The 21,435-nt window shown below is 43.4% G+C and overlaps 1 protein-coding gene across 1 annotated transcript; it reads right to left on the reverse strand.

The window, feature by feature from the left end:
* Positions 1 to 11,793: 11,793 nt before the first annotated feature.
* On the reverse strand, positions 11,794 to 20,745 carry LOC137318096 (probable G-protein coupled receptor 139). Its single transcript, XM_067981071.1, has 2 exons — positions 20,676 to 20,745; positions 11,794 to 12,710 (listed from the first exon to the last, which is right to left on the reverse strand). The coding sequence occupies exons 1-2, from the start codon at positions 20,743 to 20,745 to the stop codon at positions 11,794 to 11,796; spliced, it is 987 nt and encodes a 328-aa protein (XP_067837172.1).
* Between the last annotated feature and the right edge of the window lie 690 nt (positions 20,746 to 21,435).

Here is a 21,435-nt window from a genome sequence, read left to right on the forward strand (position 1 = left end):
CTGTTCCCGTGTAACAAGCTTGATGGGCTGAAGGGTCTCTTCCTGTTCCTCTGCAACAGGCTCGATTGGCTGAATTGCCTCCTCCTGTTTCTGTGGAAAACGTTCGACGGCCCACATGAGTATGTCTGTGTTTCCAAAAGGACTGCAGGAGTTTATCAGGCCCCTCGAGCCTGTTACACAAGAACAAGAGGAGGCTATTCAGCCCCTCGAACATGAAACAGAGAGTAATGGTGAACGGTTGTTTGTCGAGGCAGGTATACAGTGGTGTTCCCCAGGGGTCAGTACTAGGACCACTGTTTTTCTTGATATATGCACTTGGTGTACAGGGTAAAATTTCCAAATTTGCAGATGACACAAAACTTGGAAGTGTAGTGAACAGTGAGGAGGATAGTGATAGACTTCAAGAGGATATAGACAGGCTGGTGGACTGGGCCAACACATGGCAGATGACATTTAACACAGAGAAGTGCGAAGTGATACATTTCGGTAGGAATAACGAGGAGAGTCAATATAAACTAAATGGTACAATTCTAAAGGTCGTGCAGGAACAGAGAGACCTGGGGGTATATGTGCTCAGGTCGTTGAAGGTGGCAGCACAGGTTGAGAAAGTGGTTAAGAAAGCATACGAGATCCTGGGCTTTATAAATAGAGGCATAGAGTACAAAAGCAAGGAGGCTGTGGGGAACATTTATAAAACACTGGTTCAGCCATAACTGGAGTATTGTGTCCAATTCTGGGCACCGCACTTTAGGAAGGATGTGAAGGCCTTAGAGAGGGTGCAGAAAAGATTTATTAGAACGTTTCCAGGGATGAGAGACTTCAGTTACGTGGATAGACTGGAGAAGCTGGGGTTGATCTCTTTAGAGCAGAGATGGCTGAGAGAAGATTTGATAGAGGTATTCAAAATCATGAGGGGTCTGGACAGAGCAGATAGAGAGAAACTGTTCCCATTGGCGGAAGGGTCGAGAACCAGAGGACACGGATTTAAGGTGATTGTCTAAAAAACCAAAGGTGATGTAAGGAAAAGCTTTTTTTTACACAGCGAGTGGTTCTGATCTGTAATGCACTGCCCGAGGGGGTGGTGGAGGCAGATTTAATCATGGCTTTCAAAAGGGAATTGGATAAGTACTTGAAAGAAAAATAATTGCAGGGCTACGGGGAAGGGATGGTGGAGTGGGACTAGCTGGATTGCTCTTCTCGAGAGCTGGCACTGGCTCCACGTGCCGAATGGCCTCCTACTGTGCTTTGTTTTAACCATTCTTTCATTCTTTGTTTCTATGCGATTAAAGGGGATATTGACTAACAGTCAGAAAGCAGAGAGTGGTGGCGAACGGTTGTTTGTCAGACTGGAGGGAAGTTTACAGTGTTATTCCCCCAGGGGTCAGTATTGAAACCACTGCTCTCTTTGATATATATTAATGTCCCGGATTTGATTATAGCGCCATAATTTCAAAGTTTGCAGATGACATTCTGGAACCGTTCCTGCAGATTGGAGGGCGACAAATGTAACCACACTATTTAAGAAAGGAGCAAGAGAGAGAACAGGGAACTACAGACCTGTTAGGCTGACATCAGTAGTACGGAAAATGCTAGAATCTATGATAAAGGATGTGATCACAGGACATTTTGAACATAATAGTAGGATTTGGCAGAGTCAACATGGAATTATGAAAGAGAAATCATGTTTGACAAAACTATCGGAGTTCTTTGAGGATGTAACTAGTAGAATAGAAAAGGGTGAACCAGTAGATGTGGTGTATTTGGATTTTCACAAGGCTTTCGATAAGGTCCCACACAGGAGGTTGGTGAACAAAATTAGAGCACATGGAATTGGAGGTAATATACTGACATGGATTGAGAATTGGTTAACAGACAGAAAACAGAGAGAAGGAATAAACGGGACTTTTTCAGGTTGGCAGGCTGTGACTGGTGGGGTACCGCAGGGATCGGTGCTTGGGCCCCAGCTATTCACAATCTATATCAATGATTTGGATGAGGGAACCAAATGTAATATTTCCAGGTTTGCTGATGACACAAACTAGGTGGGAATGTGAGTTGTGAGGAGGATGCAAAGAGGCTTCAAGGGGATATGGACAGGCTATGTGAGTGGGCAAGAACATGGCAGATGGAATATAATGTGTAAAAATGTGAAGTTATCCACTTTGGTAGGAAAAACAAAAATGCAGAGTATTTTTTAAATGGTGAGAGATTGGGGAATGTTGATGTACAAAGGGACCTGGGTGTCCTTGTACACCAGTCACTGAAAGCTAACATGCAGATGTAGCAAGCGATTACGAAGGCAAATGGTATGTTGGCCATTATTACAAGAGGATTTGAGTACAGGAGTAAAGATGTCTTACTGCAATTATACAGGGTCTTGGTGAGACCGCACTTGGAGTATTGTGTACAATTTTGGTCTCCTTACCTGAGAAAGGATATATTTGCCATAGAGGGAGTGCAACGAAGGTTCACCAGACTGATTCCTGGCATGGTGGGATTGTCGTATGAGGAGATATTGAGTAGACTGGGCCTGTATTCTCTCGAGTTTAGAAGAATGAGAGGTGATCTCATTGAAACATAGAAAGTTCTTACATGGCTCGACAGGGTAGATGCAAGGAGGATGTTTCCGTGGCTGGGGAGTCTAGAATCAGGGATCACAGTCTCAGAATAAGGAGTAGGCCATTTAGGACTGAGATGAGGAGAAATTTCTTCACTCAAAAGGTGGTGAACCTTTGGAATTCTCTACGCCAGAGGACCGTGGAGGCTCAGTCATTGAGTACATTCAAAACAGAGACAGATAGATTTCTAGACATTAAAAGCATCAGTGGATATGAGGATGGTGCAGGAAAATGGCTGGAGATCAGCCATGATCTTTTTGAATAGCGGAGCAGGCTCGAGGGGCCGGATGGCCTACTCCTGCTCCTATTTCTTATGTTCTTACGACACAAAGTTTGGAAATGTAGTAAACGGTGAGGAGGGTAGCAGCAGACTTCAGGAGGTCATAGACAGACTGGTGAAATGGGCAGACACATGGCAGATGAAATGTAATGCTGTGAAGTGTGAAGTGATGCAGTTTGGAAGGAAACTGAAGAAAGGCAATATAAATTAAATGGTACAATTTTAAAGTGGGTGCATAAACAGAGCGACCTGGGAGTTTGGAGCATCGTCACATAGGAACAGAAGACGGCCATTCAGCCCATCGAGCCTGTTCCGCCATTTAATTAGATTATGGCTGATCTGTATCTTAATTCCATCGGACCGCTCTCGTTACATAACCTTTTAATACCCTTGCCTAACAGAATCTATCAATCTCAGTTTTGACATTTTCATTTGACCCAGCTTTTTGGAGGAGAGAGTTCCATATTTGCACTCCCCTTTGTGTGAAGAAATGTTTCTGACATCACCCCTGAACGGCCTAGCTCTAATTTTAAAGTTATGCCCATTGTTTCTGGACTCCTCCACCAGAGGAACTGATTTTTTTCTGTATAACCTATCAATTCATTTGGTCATCTTAAACACTTCAATTAGATCACCCCTACTCTTCTATGTTCAAGGGAATATAGACAAACCACACACACAAATCACTGAAGGTGGCAGGACACGTTGATAAGGCTGGTTAAAAGCATATGGGTTCCTTGGCTTTGTAAATAGATGTAAGGACTTGCACAACACCAGGCTATTTGTAAATAGAGGCATGGAGTACAAAATCAAGGATGTTACAGTAAACCTTTATAAAGCACAGTTTAAACAGTGATTAGGCAGTGACTCTGGCCTCAGCTAGAGTATTGTGTTGAAATCTGGACACCACACTTTAGGATGGATGTTAAGACCTTGGAGAAGGTGCAGGGGAGATTTACCAGAATGTTTCCACGGATGAGGGATTTCACTTACGTGGAGAGACATGAGAAGCTGGGATTGTTCTGCTTAGAGCAGAGAAGGATAAGGAGAGTTCTAATAGAAGTTTTCAAAATTTTGAGGGGTTTTGATAGATGAGAAGAAACTGCTTCCACTGGCGGGACTGTAACCAAAGGACACAGAATTCGGATAATTGGCAAAAAGTCCAGGTGGTAATTCGAAGTTCTTCTTTTAACTCAGCGAGTTGCTATGATCTGGAATGCACTGGCTGAAAAGATGGTGGAAGCAGATTCAGTATTATCTTTCGAAAGGTATTTGGATATAGGCTTGAAAACGAGAAATTTTCAGGGTTATTGGGAAAGCGAAGGGGATTGAGACTAATTGGACAGCTCTTTCCAAGAGCCGGCACAGACCCGATGGGTCGAATGGCTTCCTTATGTGCGGCAAGATTCCATGGTTGTAATCCAGCATCTCAAACTGATAAAGCATCTCAAACTAATAGAGCACCTCAAATTAATGCAGGACCTCAAACTGATGCAGCATCTCAAACTAATCCAGCTTCTCAAACTAATCCAGCATCTCAAACTAATCCAGCTTCTCAAACTAATCCAGCTTCTCAAACTAATCCAGCTTCTCAAACTAATCCAGCTTCTCAAACTAATCCAGCATCTCAAACTAATCCAGCATCTCAAACTAATCCAGCTTCTCAAACTAATCCAGCTTCTCAAACTAATCCAGCATCTCAAACTAATCCAGCATCTCAAACTAATCCAGCACCTCAAACTAATCCAGCATCTCAAACTAATCCAGCTTCTCAAACTAATCCAGCATCTCAAACTAATCCAGCTTCTCAAACTAATCCAGCTTCTCAAACTAATCCAGCTTCTCAAACTAATCCAGCATCTCAAACTAATCCAGCATCTCAAACTAATCCAGAAACTCAAAATAATCCAGCTTCTCAAACTAATCCAGCTTCTCAAACTAATCCAGCTTCTCAAACTAATCCAGCTTCTCAAACTAATCCAGCATCTCAAACTAATCCAGCATCTCAAACTAATCCAGCTTCTCAAACTAATCCAGCTTCTCAAACTAATCCAGCATCTCAAACTAATCCAGCATCTCAAACTAATCCAGCACCTCAAACTAATCCAGCATCTCAAACTAATCCAGCTTCTCAAACTAATCCAGCATCTCAAACTAATCCAGCACCTCAAACTAAACCAGCTTCCCAAACTAATCCAGCTTCTCAAACTAATCCAGAATCTCAAACTAATCCAGCTTCTCAAACTAATCCAGCTTCTCAAACTAATCCAGCATCTCAAACTAATCCAGCATCTCAAACTAATCCAGAAACTCAAAATAATCCAGCTTCTCAAACTAATCCAGCTTCTCAAACAAATCCAGCTCCTCAAACTAATCCAGCACCTGAAACTAATCCAGCATCTCAAACTAATCCAGCTTCTCAAACTAATCCAGCATCTCAAACTAATCCAGCTTCTCAAACTAATCCAGCTTCTCAAACTAATCCAGCTTCACAAACTAATCCAGCTTCTCAAACTAATCCAGCATCTCAAACTAATCCAGCTTATCAAACTAATCCAGCTTCTCAAACTAATCCAGCATCTCAAACTAATCCAGCTTCTCAAACTAATCCAGCATCACAAACTAATCCAGCATCTCAAACTAATCCAGCTTCTCAAACTAATCCAGCATCACAAACTAATCCAGCATCTCAAACTAATCCAGCTTCTCAAACTAATACAGCACCTCAAACTGATAAACACCTCAAATCAATCCAGCACCTCAAACCAATCCAGCACCTCAAACTAAAACAGCATCTCAAACTCAAACAGCACCTCAAACTAATCCAGGACCTCAAACCAATCCAGCATCTCAAACTAAAACAGCATCTCAAACTCAAACAGCACCTCAAACTAATCCAGCACCTCAAACTAATACAGCACCTCAAACTAAAACAGCATCTCAAACTAAAACAGCATCTCAAACTAATACAGCACCTCAAACTAAAACAGCATCTCAAACTAAAACAGCTTCTCAAACTAATCCAGCACCTCAAACTAATCCAGCATCTCAAACTAAAACAGCTTCTCAAACTAATCCAGCTTCTCAAACTAATCCAGCACCTGAAACTAATCCAACATCTCAAACTGATAAAAACCTTAAACTAATACAGCACCTCAAACTAAAACAACATCACAAACTAATCCAGCATCTCAAACTAAAACAGCTTCTCAAACTAATCCAGCACCACAAACTAATCCAGCACATGAAACTAATCCAACATCTCAAACTGATAAAAACCTCAAACTAATACAGCACCTCAAACTAAAACAGCATCTCAAACTAATCAAGCACCTGAAACTAATACAGCAGCTCAAACTAATCAAGCACCTGAAACTAATACAGCAGCTCAAACTAATACAGGACTTCAAACTAATCCAGGACCTGAAACTGATCCAGTACCTCAAACTGATAAACACCTCAAACTAATACAGCACCTGAAACTAATACAGAATCTCAAACTAATACAGCACCTCAAACTAATACAGAATCTCAAACTAATCCAGTACCTCAAACTAATACAGGACCACAAACTAATACAGCACGTCAAACGAATCCAGTACCAGAAACTAATACAGAATCTCAAACTAATCCAGCACCTCAAACTAATCCAGCACCTCAAAGTAATAAAGCATCTTAAACTAATCCAGTACCTCAAACTAATAAAGCATCTTAAACTAATCCAGTACCTCAAACTAATACAGCATCTTAAACTAATCCAGTACCTCCAACTAATACATAAAGGGCAAAAGGGTAACAAGGGAGAGAGTAGGGCCTCTTAAGGATCAACAAGGTCATCTATGTGCGGAACCACAAGAGATGGGTGAGATCCTGAATGAATATTTCACATCGGTATTTACGGTTGAGAAAGGCATGGATGTTAGGGAACTTGGGGAAATAAATAGTGATGTCTTGAGGAGTGTACATATTACAGAGAGGGAGGTGCTGGAAGTCTTAACGCGCATCAAGGTAGATAAATCTCCGGGACCTGATGAAATGTATCCCAGGACGTTATGGGAGGTTAGGGAGGAAATTGCGGGTCCCCTAGCAGAGATATTTGAATCATCCACCGCTACAGGTGAGGTGCCTGAAGATTGGAGGGTAGCAAATGTTGTGCCTTTGTTTAAGAAGGGCGGCAGGGAAAAGCCTGGGAACTACAGACCAGTGAGCCTGACATCTGTAGTGGGTAAGTTGTTAGAGGGTATTCTGAGGGACAGAATCTACAGGCATTTGGAGAGGCAGGGACTAATTAGGAACAGTCAGCATGGTTTTGTGAGAGGAAAATCATGTCTCACGAATTTGATTGAGTTTTTTGAAGGGGTAACCAAGAAGATAGATGAGGGCTGTGCAGTAGACGTGGTCTACATGGACTTCAGCAAAGCATTTGACAAGGTACCGCATGGTAGGTTGTTACATAAGGTTAAATCTCATGGGATCCAAGGTGAGGTAGCCAATTGGATACAAAATTGGCTTGACGACAGAAGACAGAGGGTGGTTGTCGAGGGTTGTTTTTCAAACTGGATGCCTGTGTCCAGCGGTGTGCCTCAGGGATCGGTGCTGGGTCCGCTGTTATTTGTTATTTATATTAATGATTTGGATGAGAATTTAGGAGGCATGGTTAGTAAGTTTGCAGATGACACCAAGATTGGTGGCATTGTGGACAGTGAAGAAGGTTATCTAGGATTGCAACGGGATCTTGATAAATTGGGCCAGTGGGCCGATGAATGGCAGATGGAGTTTAATTTAGATAAATGTGAGGTGATGCATTTTGGTAGATCGAATCGGGCCAGGACCTACTCCGTTAATGGTAGGGCGTTGGGGAGAGTTAAAGAACAAAGAGATCTAGGAGTACAGATTCATTGCTCCTTGAAAGTGGAGTCACAGGTGGATAGGGTGGTGAAGAAGGCATTCAGCATGCTTGGTTTCATTGGTCAGAACATTGAATGCAGGAGTTGGGATGTCTTGTTGAAGTTGTACAGGGCATTGGTGAGGCCACACTTGGAGTACTGTGTACAGTTCTGGTCACCCTATTATAGAAAGGATATTATTAAACTAGAAAGAGTGCAGAAAAGATTTACTAGGATGCTACCGGGACTTGATGGTTTGACTTACAGGGAGAGGTTAGACAGACTGGGACTTTATTCCCTGGAGAGTAGGAGGTTAAGGGGTGATCTTATAGAAGTCTATAAAATAATGAGGGGCATAGATAAGGTCGATAGTCAAAATCTTTTCCCAAAGGTAGGGGAGTCTATAACGAGGGGGCACAGATTTAAGGTGAGAGGGGAGAGATACAAAAGGATCCAGAGGGGCAATTTTTTCACTCAAAGGGTGGTGAGTGTCTGGAACGAGCTGCCAGAGGCAGTAGTAGAGGCGGGTACAATTTTGTCTTTTAAAAAGCATTTGGACAGTTACATGGGGAAGATGGGTATCGAGGGATATGGGCCAAGTGCAGGCAATTGGGACTAGCTTAGTGGTATAAACTGGGCGACATGGACATGTTGGGCCGAAGGGCCTGTTTCCATGTTGTAACTTCTATGATTCTATGATTCTATGATTCTATAATAAAGCACTTTAAACTAATCCAGTACCTCAATCTAATCCAGTACCTCAAACTAATGCAGCATCTCAAAGTAATGCAGCATCTCAAAGGAACGAAGCAACCCAAATTGCATTGTACAGAGAAACACCAGCTGAGGGAGATAGATAAAGGTTGACTGAGAACAGTGAAACAGAGAGACTCCGGGAGAGGCAATAGAGGGGGTGTGAATGGGTACAGCGAGTGATACCAAGAGAAATCAGCTGAAGGAGACAGAGAAAGACATAACTGCGTACAGTGAGTGATTCAGAGAGACACCAACAGAGGGAGATAAATGAGGGTGTTACAGGGTACAGTGATTCAGAGAGACACCAACAGAGGGAGATAAATGAGGGTGTGACAGGGTACAGTGATTCAGAGAGACACCAACAGAGGGAGAATGATAAAGGTGAGACTGAGTACAGCGATAGAGAGAGACACCAACAGAGGGAGATTGACAAAGGTGAGACTGAGTACAGCGATAGAGAGAGACACCAACAGAGAGAGATTGATAAAGGTGAGACTAAGTACAGCGATAGAGAGAGACACCAACAGAGGGAAATTGATAGAGGTGAGACTGAGTACAGTGATACAGGGAAATACCAACAGAGGGAGAAGGAAAAAGGTGAGACTGAGTACAGTGATACAGAGAGACACCAACAGAGGGAGATGGATAAAGGTGAGACTGAGTACAGTGATACAGGGAAATACCAACAGAGGGAGAAGGAAAAAAGGTGAGACTAAGTACAGTAATACAGAGAGACACCAACAGAGGGAGATGGATAAAGGTGAGACTGAGTACAGTGATACAGAGAGACACCAACAGAGGGAGATGGATAAAGGTGAGACTGAGTCCAGTGATGCAGAGAAACACAAACAGAGGGAGATAGATAAAGTTGAGACTGAGTACAGTGATGCAGAGAAACACAAACAGAGGGAGAGAGATAAAGGCGAGACTGAGTACAGTGATTCAGAGAGACACGAACAGAGGGAGATATATAAAGGTGAGACTGAGAACAGTGACATAGGGAGACGCCAACAGAGGGAGATAGATAAAGGTGAGACTGAGTACAATGATATAGAGAGACACCAACAGAGGGCGAAACATAGAGGTGAGACTGAGTACAGTGATACAGAGAGACATCAACAGAGTGAGATGGATAAAGGTGAGACTGAGTACAGTGATACAGAGAGACACCAACAGAGGGAGATGGATAAAGGTGAGACTGAGTACAGTGATACAGGGAAATACCAACAGAGGGAGAAGGAAAAAAGGTGAGACTAAGTACAGTAATACAGAGAGACACCAACAGAGGGAGATGGATAAAGGTGAGACTGAGTCCAGTGATGCAGAGAAACACAAACAGAGGGAGATAGATAAAGTTGAGACTGAGTACAGTGATGCAGAGAAACACAAACAGAGGGAGAGAGATAAAGGCGAGACTGAGTACAGTGATTCAGAGAGACACGAACAGAGGGAGATATATAAAGGTGAGACTGAGAACAGTGACATAGGGAGACGCCAACAGAGGGAGATAGATAAAGGTGAGACTGAGTACAATGATATAGAGAGACACCAACAGAGGGCGAAACATAGAGGTGAGACTGAGTACAGTGATACAGAGAGACATCAACAGAGTGAGATGGATAAAGGTGAGACTGAGTACAGTGATTCAGAGAAACACCAACAGAGGGAGATAGATAAAGGTGAGACTGCGTACAGTGATTCCGAGAGACACCAACAGAGGGAGATGGATAAAGGAATAACTGAGTGTTACAATGAGATATCAGCAGAGGTTGGTAGAGAGAGGTGTCTCTGAATACAGTGGTACAGAGGCAGCAGAGAGATATAGATTAAGGTGTGACTGAGAGAAGTGATACAGAGCGACACCTGTAGAGGGAGATAGAGAGCGTAGTACTGAATACAGTAAGAACATAAACACATGAGAAATAAGAGCAGGAGTCGGCCATACGGCCCCTCGAGCCTGCTCCACCATTCAATCAGATCATAGCTGATCTTCAACCTCAACTCCACTTTGCCGCCTGATCCCCAGATCCCTTGATTCCCTCAGTGTCCAAAAATCTGCCAATCGCAGTCTATACTCAACGACTGAGTATCCACAGTCCTCTGGGGTAGTGAATTCCAAAGATTCACCACCCTCTGAGTGAAGAAATTCCTCCTCATCTCAGTTCTAAATGGCCGACCCTTATCCTGAGACTATGCCGCCTAGTTCTAGAGTCTCCAGCCAGGGGAAACAAACTCTAAACTTCTACCCTGTTAAGCCCTCTAAGGATTTTGCACGTTTTATACTCCATCCCTTGCAATAAAGGCTAACATACCATTCGCCTTCCTAATTGCTTGCTGTACCTGCACATTAACTTTCTGTGATTCCTGTACAAGGGACACCCAAACCTCTCTGAACACCGACATTTAATAGTTCCTCATCACTTAAAAATATTCCGTTTTTTTCTTCCTTCCAACGTGAATAACCTGACATTTCCCCACATTATACTCCATCTGCCACCTTCTCGCCCTCTCATTTAACCTGCCTATATCCCTTCGCAGCCTATTAGCGTCCTCCTCTCAGCTTCCTTTCCCACCCAGCTTTTAATCGTCAGTAAGTTTGGATACATTACACTCGGTCTCCTCATCTCGATCATTGATAGATAGTTGAGGCCCAAGCACTGATCCTTGCAGAACCCCACTAGTTACAACCTGAAAATGTCCCGTTTATTCCTACTGTCTGTTATTTGTCCGTTAAGCGATGCTCTCTCCATGTACAGTGAGCGATTCAGGTACACCGCAGCAGAGGGAGATGGAGATTCCAATTCTGATCAGGATGTTTTGTGCTTTCCTTCAAGAGATCGTACTTCGAAATAGAATCGTCCCGTTAGAGATGGAGAAATGTTTAACTCCTTCAGTGCCAAGGGTTACACTTCCATTTGTGAAACTGAACACCCACATTTGCATGAGTCAGGTTGAAGTCCTGGCCACAGAGAAGGACCGTGAGACTCGTCTACAGTTTATCGTTTGTTGAGTCAGAGCAATAGTTATCCGCCTTTCTCTGGGCTGGATTCGAATTAGATCCCAGAAATAATAAAATAATGTCTCATGCAAAGTAGCACCAAGTCCGTTCCACCTTTTTTATCATCAACATTATTATAAAGTAACACTGGTGCATTTTGAGGCATCAAAATCTTCCAATTTCAATGCACAAGTGAGGAATCTGGGGAATGAAAATTCTGTTACTCATTTGAAAGGCTCGATGGTCATTCTAGTCTTACGTCAGTGCCTTTCTTTGTTTAATTAATTTAAGAATTCCTGTAACCGGATATTTCACCGCGCTCTTGAGCTGCTCTCTGAACTTTGTCTGAGTCACAAGATAAATAAATGTGTTTGTGCAGGAACTAGAGTTCTTCAGTAAATATCCGATTTCCCCAGAGATATACGAAGCATCATTGACATCGTCGATATATTCATTTGTAACACTGTAATACAAGGAATGAATCACAAACAGCAGCCACAAAAGGATGAATGTGCCAGAAACAGTGAAGAGTAAAATGACCGATTTTTTCCTACTCTCCATCTCTGGGTCATTGCGATTCTCTCCCTGGCTCTGACCCCTCAATCTCTTGCGGACTCGACTGGCCACTAAAATGCACCTGACGGTCAGAGCGTTGAGCAACACAATGACAACGAATGGGAGCAATGGGGTTAAAGTCTTACCAAACCAATCAAATGCCACCCATCTCGGATCAATGGAAAAGCTTGCTTTTGTAACACAACCCCACGCTGCATTGTCGATTATCTCCCAAGGTTCATAAGCAAAGTACCAGGGAACATTTTTCAAACAAGACAGAATGCAGGTTGTTGCTATAACCACAGCCGCAGTTTTCTCAGTGCAATATTTGGTTTTCAGTTTCTGCCAACAAATGGCGACAAAGCGATCAAAGGAAAAAGTGACTGTTAACCAGACCGAGCTGTCCATGGCTGCATGAAGCAGGACGACATTAACAGTGCACACAGAGGTATGGTCAAGGAAAGACCCTGGGAAATAATAATCACTGAGACGAAACAAAATGACATCAATGATGACGAACAGTAGATCCGCAGTTGCCATGGCCACCAGGTAGCGAGTGATGCAGGTGGAGAGTCCGCACTTTCCTCGGGACAGGATCACAATCGCCAATATATTAACTGTAAGAAAAAGAAGGGACAAGAGACAGGAAATTACTGATCAAACTCAACAGACCATTCTCCGTGATTGAGCACAGATAGTAAGTATTTAAGTGTGGGGATATCCCATTGTTCACACCCGAGGTCCATACACCTGTACTTTACAGCAGGATCACTACACAGGGATCAGGAACAGGAATCTAACGGGGTTTTTCTTTCCCAGTCCCGAGCAGGTGAGGCTCACTGTCCCGCCCCCAAACCCACTGACAAGATTGACAGGAACTTGATGGAAATCCAAAACTCTGCAGCTGAGCGGAAGGAGGAAACTCGCTTTGTTACACGTGACAGCAAGGACTTGTAATTTTAATGTTAGGATCAATTGAGTTAACAAAATCTGAGCAATGAGTCACACGCGATGTAGGAAAGACTAGGAATTCGAGGTCAAATTGAGAATAAGGAAGGCCTCACCAGTGAATTCGAACTGGTGTTACCGAGTGCTCCAGCGGGGACCAGGCGACTGGAAAATCGCCCTGCAATGACCCCCGGGTCCTTGTTTCCCGTCGGCCGGGTGTTTGATGACCCACGAGTTTCGAGCTGCGGTCTGCGCACAAAGTTCATGATAACTCCCGACAAGTAGACTTTGTGTGTGTCCAATATGGAGCTCACACCCCGTCTTTGGAGGGCGATACCGCATTCATCTAAGCGCAGAGTTTTGTGTAGGTTGGGAAGCGATTCGTTTCTGGGAGCTGCGATGCTGCACTGCGGGTGTTCAGCCAGCTACAACCATTCAGGTCACCAACATACAGCACTGGGTTTCCAGTCAGAATCCACCTACTAACTCATTTAATGCCTCGCAGGGTATTCTGGAACAGAGTGTGAAAAACCCTGACATCCAGCGGCAGGTTCACCGCTCCAGTCCCAAGGTGGCTCGTTCCTTCCCAACATCTGTTGGTAGTTGGAGTGTTGGCATCATTCCTGGGAGAGCTACTCGATTATTGAGTCTGTCACAGGTTGTGATCTCAGTTCGACTTCTCCAGTCAGTAACTGAGTCATTCGGAGATACCTCGACCACGACTTACCTTGGTTGAAATTATTGTTCTATTTTTACAGACCAGGGATTGGAAATTCACCGAAGTGTGACTGCAAATAATGTGTGAGTGCAATCCGACCAACATTAGTCATTTATATATAGAATATCCCATTGAATGATGGAGGTAGGTAGTTTCTGTTAGAATGATAGAATGATAGAATCTTGGCAAGGTTACAGCACCAAAGGAGGCTATTCAGCCCATCGAATCCGTTCCAGCTCTTTGCAAGACCAATCCAGTGAGTCCCACTCCCCCGCCCTTTCCATGTAGCTCTGCATTTTTTCCTTTCAAGACTTATCCAGTTCCCTTTTGAAGGCCATGATTGAATCTGCCTCCACCATCCCCTCGGGCAGTGCATTCCAAATCACAACCACTCGCTGTGTAAAAAAGATTTTCCTCATGTCGCCTTTGGTTCTTTGGCCAATCACCTTAAATCTGTGTCCTCTGGTCCATGACCCTTCCGCCAATGGGAACAGTTTCCCTCTATCTACTCTGTCTGGACCCTTCATGATTTTGAACAGCTCTATGAAATCTCCTCTCACCCGTCTCTGTTCCAAGGAGAACAACCCCAAACTCTCCAGTCTATCCCAGTAAATAAATTCCCTCATCCCTGGAATCATTCTGGTAAATCTCTTCTGCACCCACTCTAAGGCCTTCACATCTTTTCTAAATTGTGGTGCCCAGAACTGGACACAATACTCCAGTTGTGGCCGAACCGGTGTTTTATAAAGGTTCATCATAACTTCCATACTTTTGCACTCTATGCCTCTATTTATAAAGCCCAGGATCTCATATGCTTTTTAAACCGCTTTCTTAACCTGCCCTGCCACCTTCAACGATTTGTGCACATAAACCCCCAGATCCTTGTTCCTGCACCTCTTTTCGCGTTGTGACCTTTAGTTTATATTGCCTCTCCTCATTGATCCTGCCGAAATGTATCACTTCACATTTTTCTGCGTTAAATTTCATCTGCCACGTGTCCGCCCATGCCACCAGCCTGGCTATATCCTCTTGAAGACTATCACTATCCTGCTCACTGTTTACTATCCTTCCAAGTTTTGTTTGATCTGCAAATTTTGAAATTGTGTCCTGTACACCCAATTCCAAGTCATTAATATATATCAAGAAAAGCAGTGGTCCCAGCACCGACCTCCGGGGAACACCAAAGTACACCACCCTCCAGTCCAATAAACACCCGTTCACCACTACTCTCTGTTTGCTCACCCTTAGCCAATTCTGTATCCATGTATCCATTATTCCATGGCCGCAATCTCGATGATAAGCCTACCGTGCGGCACTTTATCAAACGCCTTTTGAATGTCCATAAACACCACATCAACTGCATTGCCCTCATCTACCTTAAAGCTTCATGTGTCTCTGAAGTCCAAGGAGAGCAGGCAATGAGGGTGCAGTTCTCACACCAACCCTCTAGGTGACGCCTTTCAGGCGCTATCTGCTCTGATGTCAGAGTTTCCTCCACCAATGCGATGGACAGCGTCTCCGACACTGGTGAAGGACCTCGGTAGGCGGCTTCCAATATGTCTGCCTCCATTTCCGCTGAAGATAACCAAGTGCAATGCCAGTTACATGGCTCATTAATCACCATCTGGTGATTAACATGAGGGAAATTCCTGTTATGGGGTGCTCAGTAACAGATGGGTGTATGTTAAATCACTCCATTCCTGCAATGATCTCTCCTTTTTCCAAACAAATGGACATCACATCTTAGCCCTGCAATTTGCTCTTGTGTAAAAGAAGCCGTTTGAAGACAAACACAAAGTTTCTGAACCATGGAAGAAAGCTGGTTAGACAACCCTTAATCCGTTATTGTGGTGGGCCAACTAATAATTAAAATCTGGTATTCGCCCCCTGTGAAATAACAAGGACTCAACATCATACCTTACTTGGTGGATATATTCCCGGGTGGTATTCAGCGAGGGGTTGATTGAACACCATAAATAAATAAATGATTGGATGCTGAATCTACCAATAGCATTACAGGAATAGATTATAGCGAAATTGGAATCCTCCTACATCGATAACCTGCTCCTTCTGACCTATCAGCAAACAGCAAATGTTGCTTTTGGTCACCCAGTGTGACAAGAAACCACCTCATTTCAAATAATTTCCCTTCGCTCTCATCAACCATAATTATAACCCGAGTTAGTGGCGCTCAAGTCCAGCGGGATGTGAAATAACATAAAGGCATCGAGAATGAGGCAAGAGAGAGGTCTCTGGATCTGCGGAGGATCGGGTAGATACATCAAATCTGATTGCAACGAAATGATTGGAGTCAAAGTCAGTGAAATATACTTTCAGTAGAGACAACGTTGTATCAGAAATGAGTTCAAAGCAAAAGAGGTCATCAATACTTCAAGTGAAATTCACAGCTTGATTTCTGTATATACATCGATTCATTTATTGGGAAGTCCTTGGAGAGGTGAAAAGGCGCGTTAAAAATTCAGCCTTTCCTCTTTCTTTCTTTCATTTTCCTTTAATTCTTTCTGCCTATCCTTCTTTCATTCTTACTTTCTTTCATTCCATCCTTCTTTCCCTCTGTCGCTTCCTTTCTTGATTTTGTTTTTTTGCATTGCATTATAAACCGAAAGGTTCACTGCTGACTGAATACCAATTTCCCTGAACGTCTGAATTCACATTTGAATGTTGAGCCTGAATGATTAATTAATTCAAAAGGAAATACTTTAAACACTAACACGAGCATGAAGCGGCCAAAATAAGCGCGGGAGAATTGTTGTGGTGATTTCCGGAAGGTTGAATTGATGAGGATATAAATTATTTCTATAGTGCTGTGCGCAAAAATAGCACATCGAGGTTCTGTGTAAACCCTGCTCCAAAAGCCCCGAGTAAAATCTAATAAATAGCATTTATTGCACAGAAACAGCCCATTCGCCCCAACTGGTCTATGACGGTGTTTTTGCTCCACACAATCCTCCTTCCACCCTATTTAATCCAACCTTCTCTCCATATCCTTCTATTTCTTTCTCCCTCATGTACTTACCTCGCTTCCGCTTAAAGGTGCCGATACTATTCACCTCAACCACTCCTTGTGACAAGAAGTTCCACATTCTAAACATTATATGGGTATAGACGTTTCTCCTCAACACTTTATTGGGTTTATTATTGACTATCTTATATTGATAGCCGCTAGTGTTTGGCTCGCATACAAGTGGAAAGACTTGTCCACGTCTACCCTATCAAACCCTTTCATAATTGTAAAGATCTCGATTCGATCACCCCTCAGCACTCTCCTTTCATAGAATCATAGAATCATAGAAGTTACAACATGGAAACAGGCCCTTCGGCCCAACATGTCCATGTCGCCCAGTTTATACCACTAAGCTAGTCCCAATTCCCTGCACTTGGCCCATATCCCTCGATACCCATCTTCCCCATGTAACTGTCCAAATGCTTTTAAAAGACAAAATTGTACCCGCCTCTACTACTGCCTCTGGCAGCTCGTTCCAGACACTCACCACCCTTTGAGTGAAAAAATTGCCCCTCTGGATCCTTTTGTATCTCTCCCCTCTCACCTTAAATCTGTGCCCCCTCGTTATAGACTCCCCTACCTTGGAGAAAAGAGCCCCAGCCCATTCAGTCATTCCTGATAATTATAAAATCGTACAATCATAGAATCGCAGAAAGGTTACAGCACGGAAGGAGGACATTCGGCCCATCGATTCCGTGTTGGCTCTATGCAAGAGCAATCCAGCTAGCCCCACTCGCCCGCCCTATCCCTGTAACCCTGCTAAATGTTTCCTTTCAAGTACTTATCCGGTTCCCTTTTGAAGGCCACGATTGAATGTGCCTCCACCACCCCCTCAGGCAGCGCATTACTGATCACAACCACTCGCTGTGTGAACAAGTTTTTCCTCAAGTCACCTTTGGTTCTTTTGCCAATCGCGTTTAATTTATGTCATCTAGTTCATGAACTTCCACCAATGGCAACAGTTTCTCTCTATCTACTCTGTCCAGACCCTTCATGACTTTGAGCACCTCGATCAAATCTCCTCGCAACCGTCTCTGCTCTAAAGAGAACAACCCCAGCTTTCAAATCTATCCACGTAACTAAAGTCCCTCATCCCTGGAATCATTCTCGTAAATCTCTTCTGCACCCTGTCTTGGGCCTTCACATCTTCCCTAAAGTGCGGTGCCCAGAAGTGGACACAATACTCCAGTGTTTTATAAATGTTCATCATGACTTCCATACTTTTCTACTCTATGTTTCTATTTATAAAGCCCAGGATCCCGCATGCTTTTATAACCGCTTTCTCAACCTGCCCTACCACTTTCAACGATCTCTGCACATATACCCCCAGATCTCTCTGTTCCTGCACATCCTTTAGAGTTGTATCCTTTAGTTTATATTGCCTCTCCTCATTCTTCCTACTGAAATATATCATTCACATTTTTCTGCGTTAAATTTCATCTGCCACGTGTCCGCCCATTCCACCAGCCTGTCTATATCCTCTTGAAGTCTATCACTATCCTGCTCACTGTTTACTACTTTTCCAAGTTTTGTGTCATTTGCAAATTTGGAAATTGTGCCCTGTACACCCAAGTCCAAGTCATTAATATATATCAACTAAAGCAGTGGTCCCAGCACCGACCCCTGGGGAACATCACTGTACACCACCCTCCGGTCCGAAAAAGAACTGTTCACCACTACTCTCTGTTTCCTGTTATTTAGCCAATTTTGTATCCATGCGGCTACTGCCTCTTTTATTCCAATTGGCTTCAATCTTGATGATAAGCCTACCGTGCGGCACTTTATCAAACGCCTTTTGAAAGTCCATAAACAACACATCAACCGCATTGCCCTCATCGATACTCTTTGTTACCTCATCAAAAATCTCTCTCGAGTTAGTAAAACACGATTTGCCTTTAAAACCTCTCAGTTCTGGTATCACCCTTGTACATCTTTGTTCACCTTCACCAATGCCTCTATAGCACTTTTGTCATACGGGGACCAGAACTGTACACAGCACTCCAAGTGTATTTTTACTTTATTCATCCTCCCAGATCATTGCATCTGCTACATCCGAGTCTGCTCGCTTTGCTCAAGTATCCAACCAATGAAAGCAGTATCAAGGGACTGTGCACTGAACCAGCGAGCAGAGCGGGGGAACGGTTAACACCGCTGCAATTTTCACAACTTATTTGTCACTTATCACTAAATCCACAAAGATCTAATCATCCTCCAACCTGATTATGGACATTGTCCGGTTTTAGTGCAGTAAAGATAAACACTTTACTGTAACATTCCTGAGCGGACTTTTTAAGCGAAATGGACAAACGTTTAAAATAAGTTTGGTCCAAGCAGATGATTGGGTCGAATTGGGATCCAGTTTGGCAAGAGCTGAACAGGATGAGTTTAGTTTTGTGAACCCACAGTTATGGTAACTGGCAGGGGAGGCAGGAGTTAATGATGGGGAGGTGGACGGATAGGGCAGCTAAAGGCCTGCTGTCAGCGGTGGTGGAGAGACAGAGCGGGGTGTGGTCCACATACAGCTGGATGCCGACTCCGAGCTTGTGAAAGATGTCGTGAGGGGAGCAGTCAAATGTTGAATAGGAATCTTCCTTTGATTGATAAAACCAATCGAGTAAGGCAGAGGTACCGGAACAGAAAGCGTTTGAGGAGATACAGGGACTCCAAAGTAAGGGAAACCGTGCGCTGGGAATGAAAATGGAGCGTAATACCGACTGTTCAAATCAAAACTAACACCAAGAAAATGGAAATAATGATGGATGTATTGAAGATCGGAAAGTGAAGACAGGTTGTCACTTAGGCTGCACCCATTCTTTAGATCTCGCGCTGTCTCCCTAATCTGCCTTTTCTATTAATCAGAAGCTCAGTAATCGCTCTATATTTACGAAGTTCCTTACTTTTATTTCCGTACCTCGGTCCCATCACAGAATTTCCTGGGATGAAGTTGTGGTGATTTCAGGCAGTTAAACATCGGCCAGTTTAATCTTGTCATTTCAAAATGACCAGTTATTATCTTCCCATTCCATCATCCCGCTGTGTGATAAGAGAGTTCAGTGTCCTTTCCTCCACTGTCTATCTTGGTAATTTCGAGCAGCACGTGATCTCTCTCTCTTTGTACAGAAATATTACTAACGTCTAAACTTGTCCTTCCAAACCCTGAGCCCGTGCCATCTTCCCCACTGACTTTTATGTCCGTTTATCTATTTAGTTCGGTATTTTATGCACCTCTAAAATGTCTTCGCTAATCAGACCATCTGTTAGACTATCAAATCATCCCTGATGGTCGGATGGATGCGGTAAGGATGTTCCCAAGGATGGGTGAAACGAGAACTAGGGGGCATAATCTTAGAATAATGTGCTGCTCTTTCAAAACTGAGATGAGGAGAAACTTCTTCACTCAGAGGGTAGTAGGTCTGTGGAATTTGCTGCCCCAGGAAGCTGTGGAAGCTACATCATTAAATACATTTAAAACAGAAATAGACAGTTTCCTAGAAGTAAAGGGAATTAGGGGTTACGGGGAGCGGGCAGGAATTTGGACATGAATTTAGATTTGAGGTTAGGATCAGATCAGCCATGATCTTATTGAATGGCGGAGCAGGCTCGAGGTGCCGATTGGCCTACTCCGGCTCCTATTTCTTATGTTCTTATGTTCTTATGCCTGAGTTTGGTCCAGACATATAATGCAAAACGTTCAAAAAAAGGATAGTAAACCAGATTGCACTAATCATGTTTTAGTCAGAGAACACAATTCGGTTCCCGTAATTAGATGAGATAAAATGAATAGAGAAAAGTGAAGACAACCTGTTCATTCCCTGATAACAGAAGATCCAACCGTCTGGAGCACAAAGCCGTCAAAACACGCACATCCTATATTCAGTTACATTGGCTTACCCGGAACACCAACCGCTGCGAGAATGGGGTAAGAAATATCTTCTATCTGATGAATTATTGGCCTTTCCATTTTCTGTGGAAACCGGTGAAACCTGTCTCTGTCGGAGACATCTGCACCAACTAATGGATTGTCCCTTACTTATATTGGCAGGACATCTCCGGTGAGACAATTAAGCAGCGCATTGGCTGCTGTTAATGAGGTCTTTGGAGAAATCTGAGATCCACAAGCCAAATGCAAAAGAACATTTCATTTTGAAACTGCATGACCCAATTTCAAATCCAGCGCTGCCAAGCCTCTTATTATTCTCATAACATCTCTGGGGGAAAACAGTGAAAGCCCAACAGGTGCAATGCTTGTGTGTGCCACGAAGCACCAGACTGATTCAGCGTTCAGACCCGAAGTCTTAATTGGTTGATGTGCTTTAGTGCAGCGCAGAGACAGACTGGTTGTTGTGTGCTTGTACTTTGAGAGGGGAGCGAAAATTTATGTTTTCACTTTCAAGAGAAAACATAAGGAATTCGAGATGCCCAGCAAGGCAGGAAGCATTTGTAGAAGAGTGAATTAAATCCAAGTTAACGTTTCCCAAAAGTCCACACTCCAAACTCCATCGAGTCTTTTTCTTTATCCATGGCTCAGTGTGTAACACTCTCACCTCTGAGCCAGAAGGTTTTAGATTCATAATCCCACTTCAGAGATTTCAGCAATAATCCAAGGTGACTCTTCATGCAGTACTGGAGGAATTCTGCTGGCTGCTCGAAT

This window comes from Heptranchias perlo, unplaced genomic scaffold (genome assembly GCF_035084215.1).
Source record: "Heptranchias perlo isolate sHepPer1 unplaced genomic scaffold, sHepPer1.hap1 HAP1_SCAFFOLD_65, whole genome shotgun sequence".
Classification (NCBI taxonomy): Eukaryota; Metazoa; Chordata; class Chondrichthyes; order Hexanchiformes; family Hexanchidae; genus Heptranchias; species Heptranchias perlo.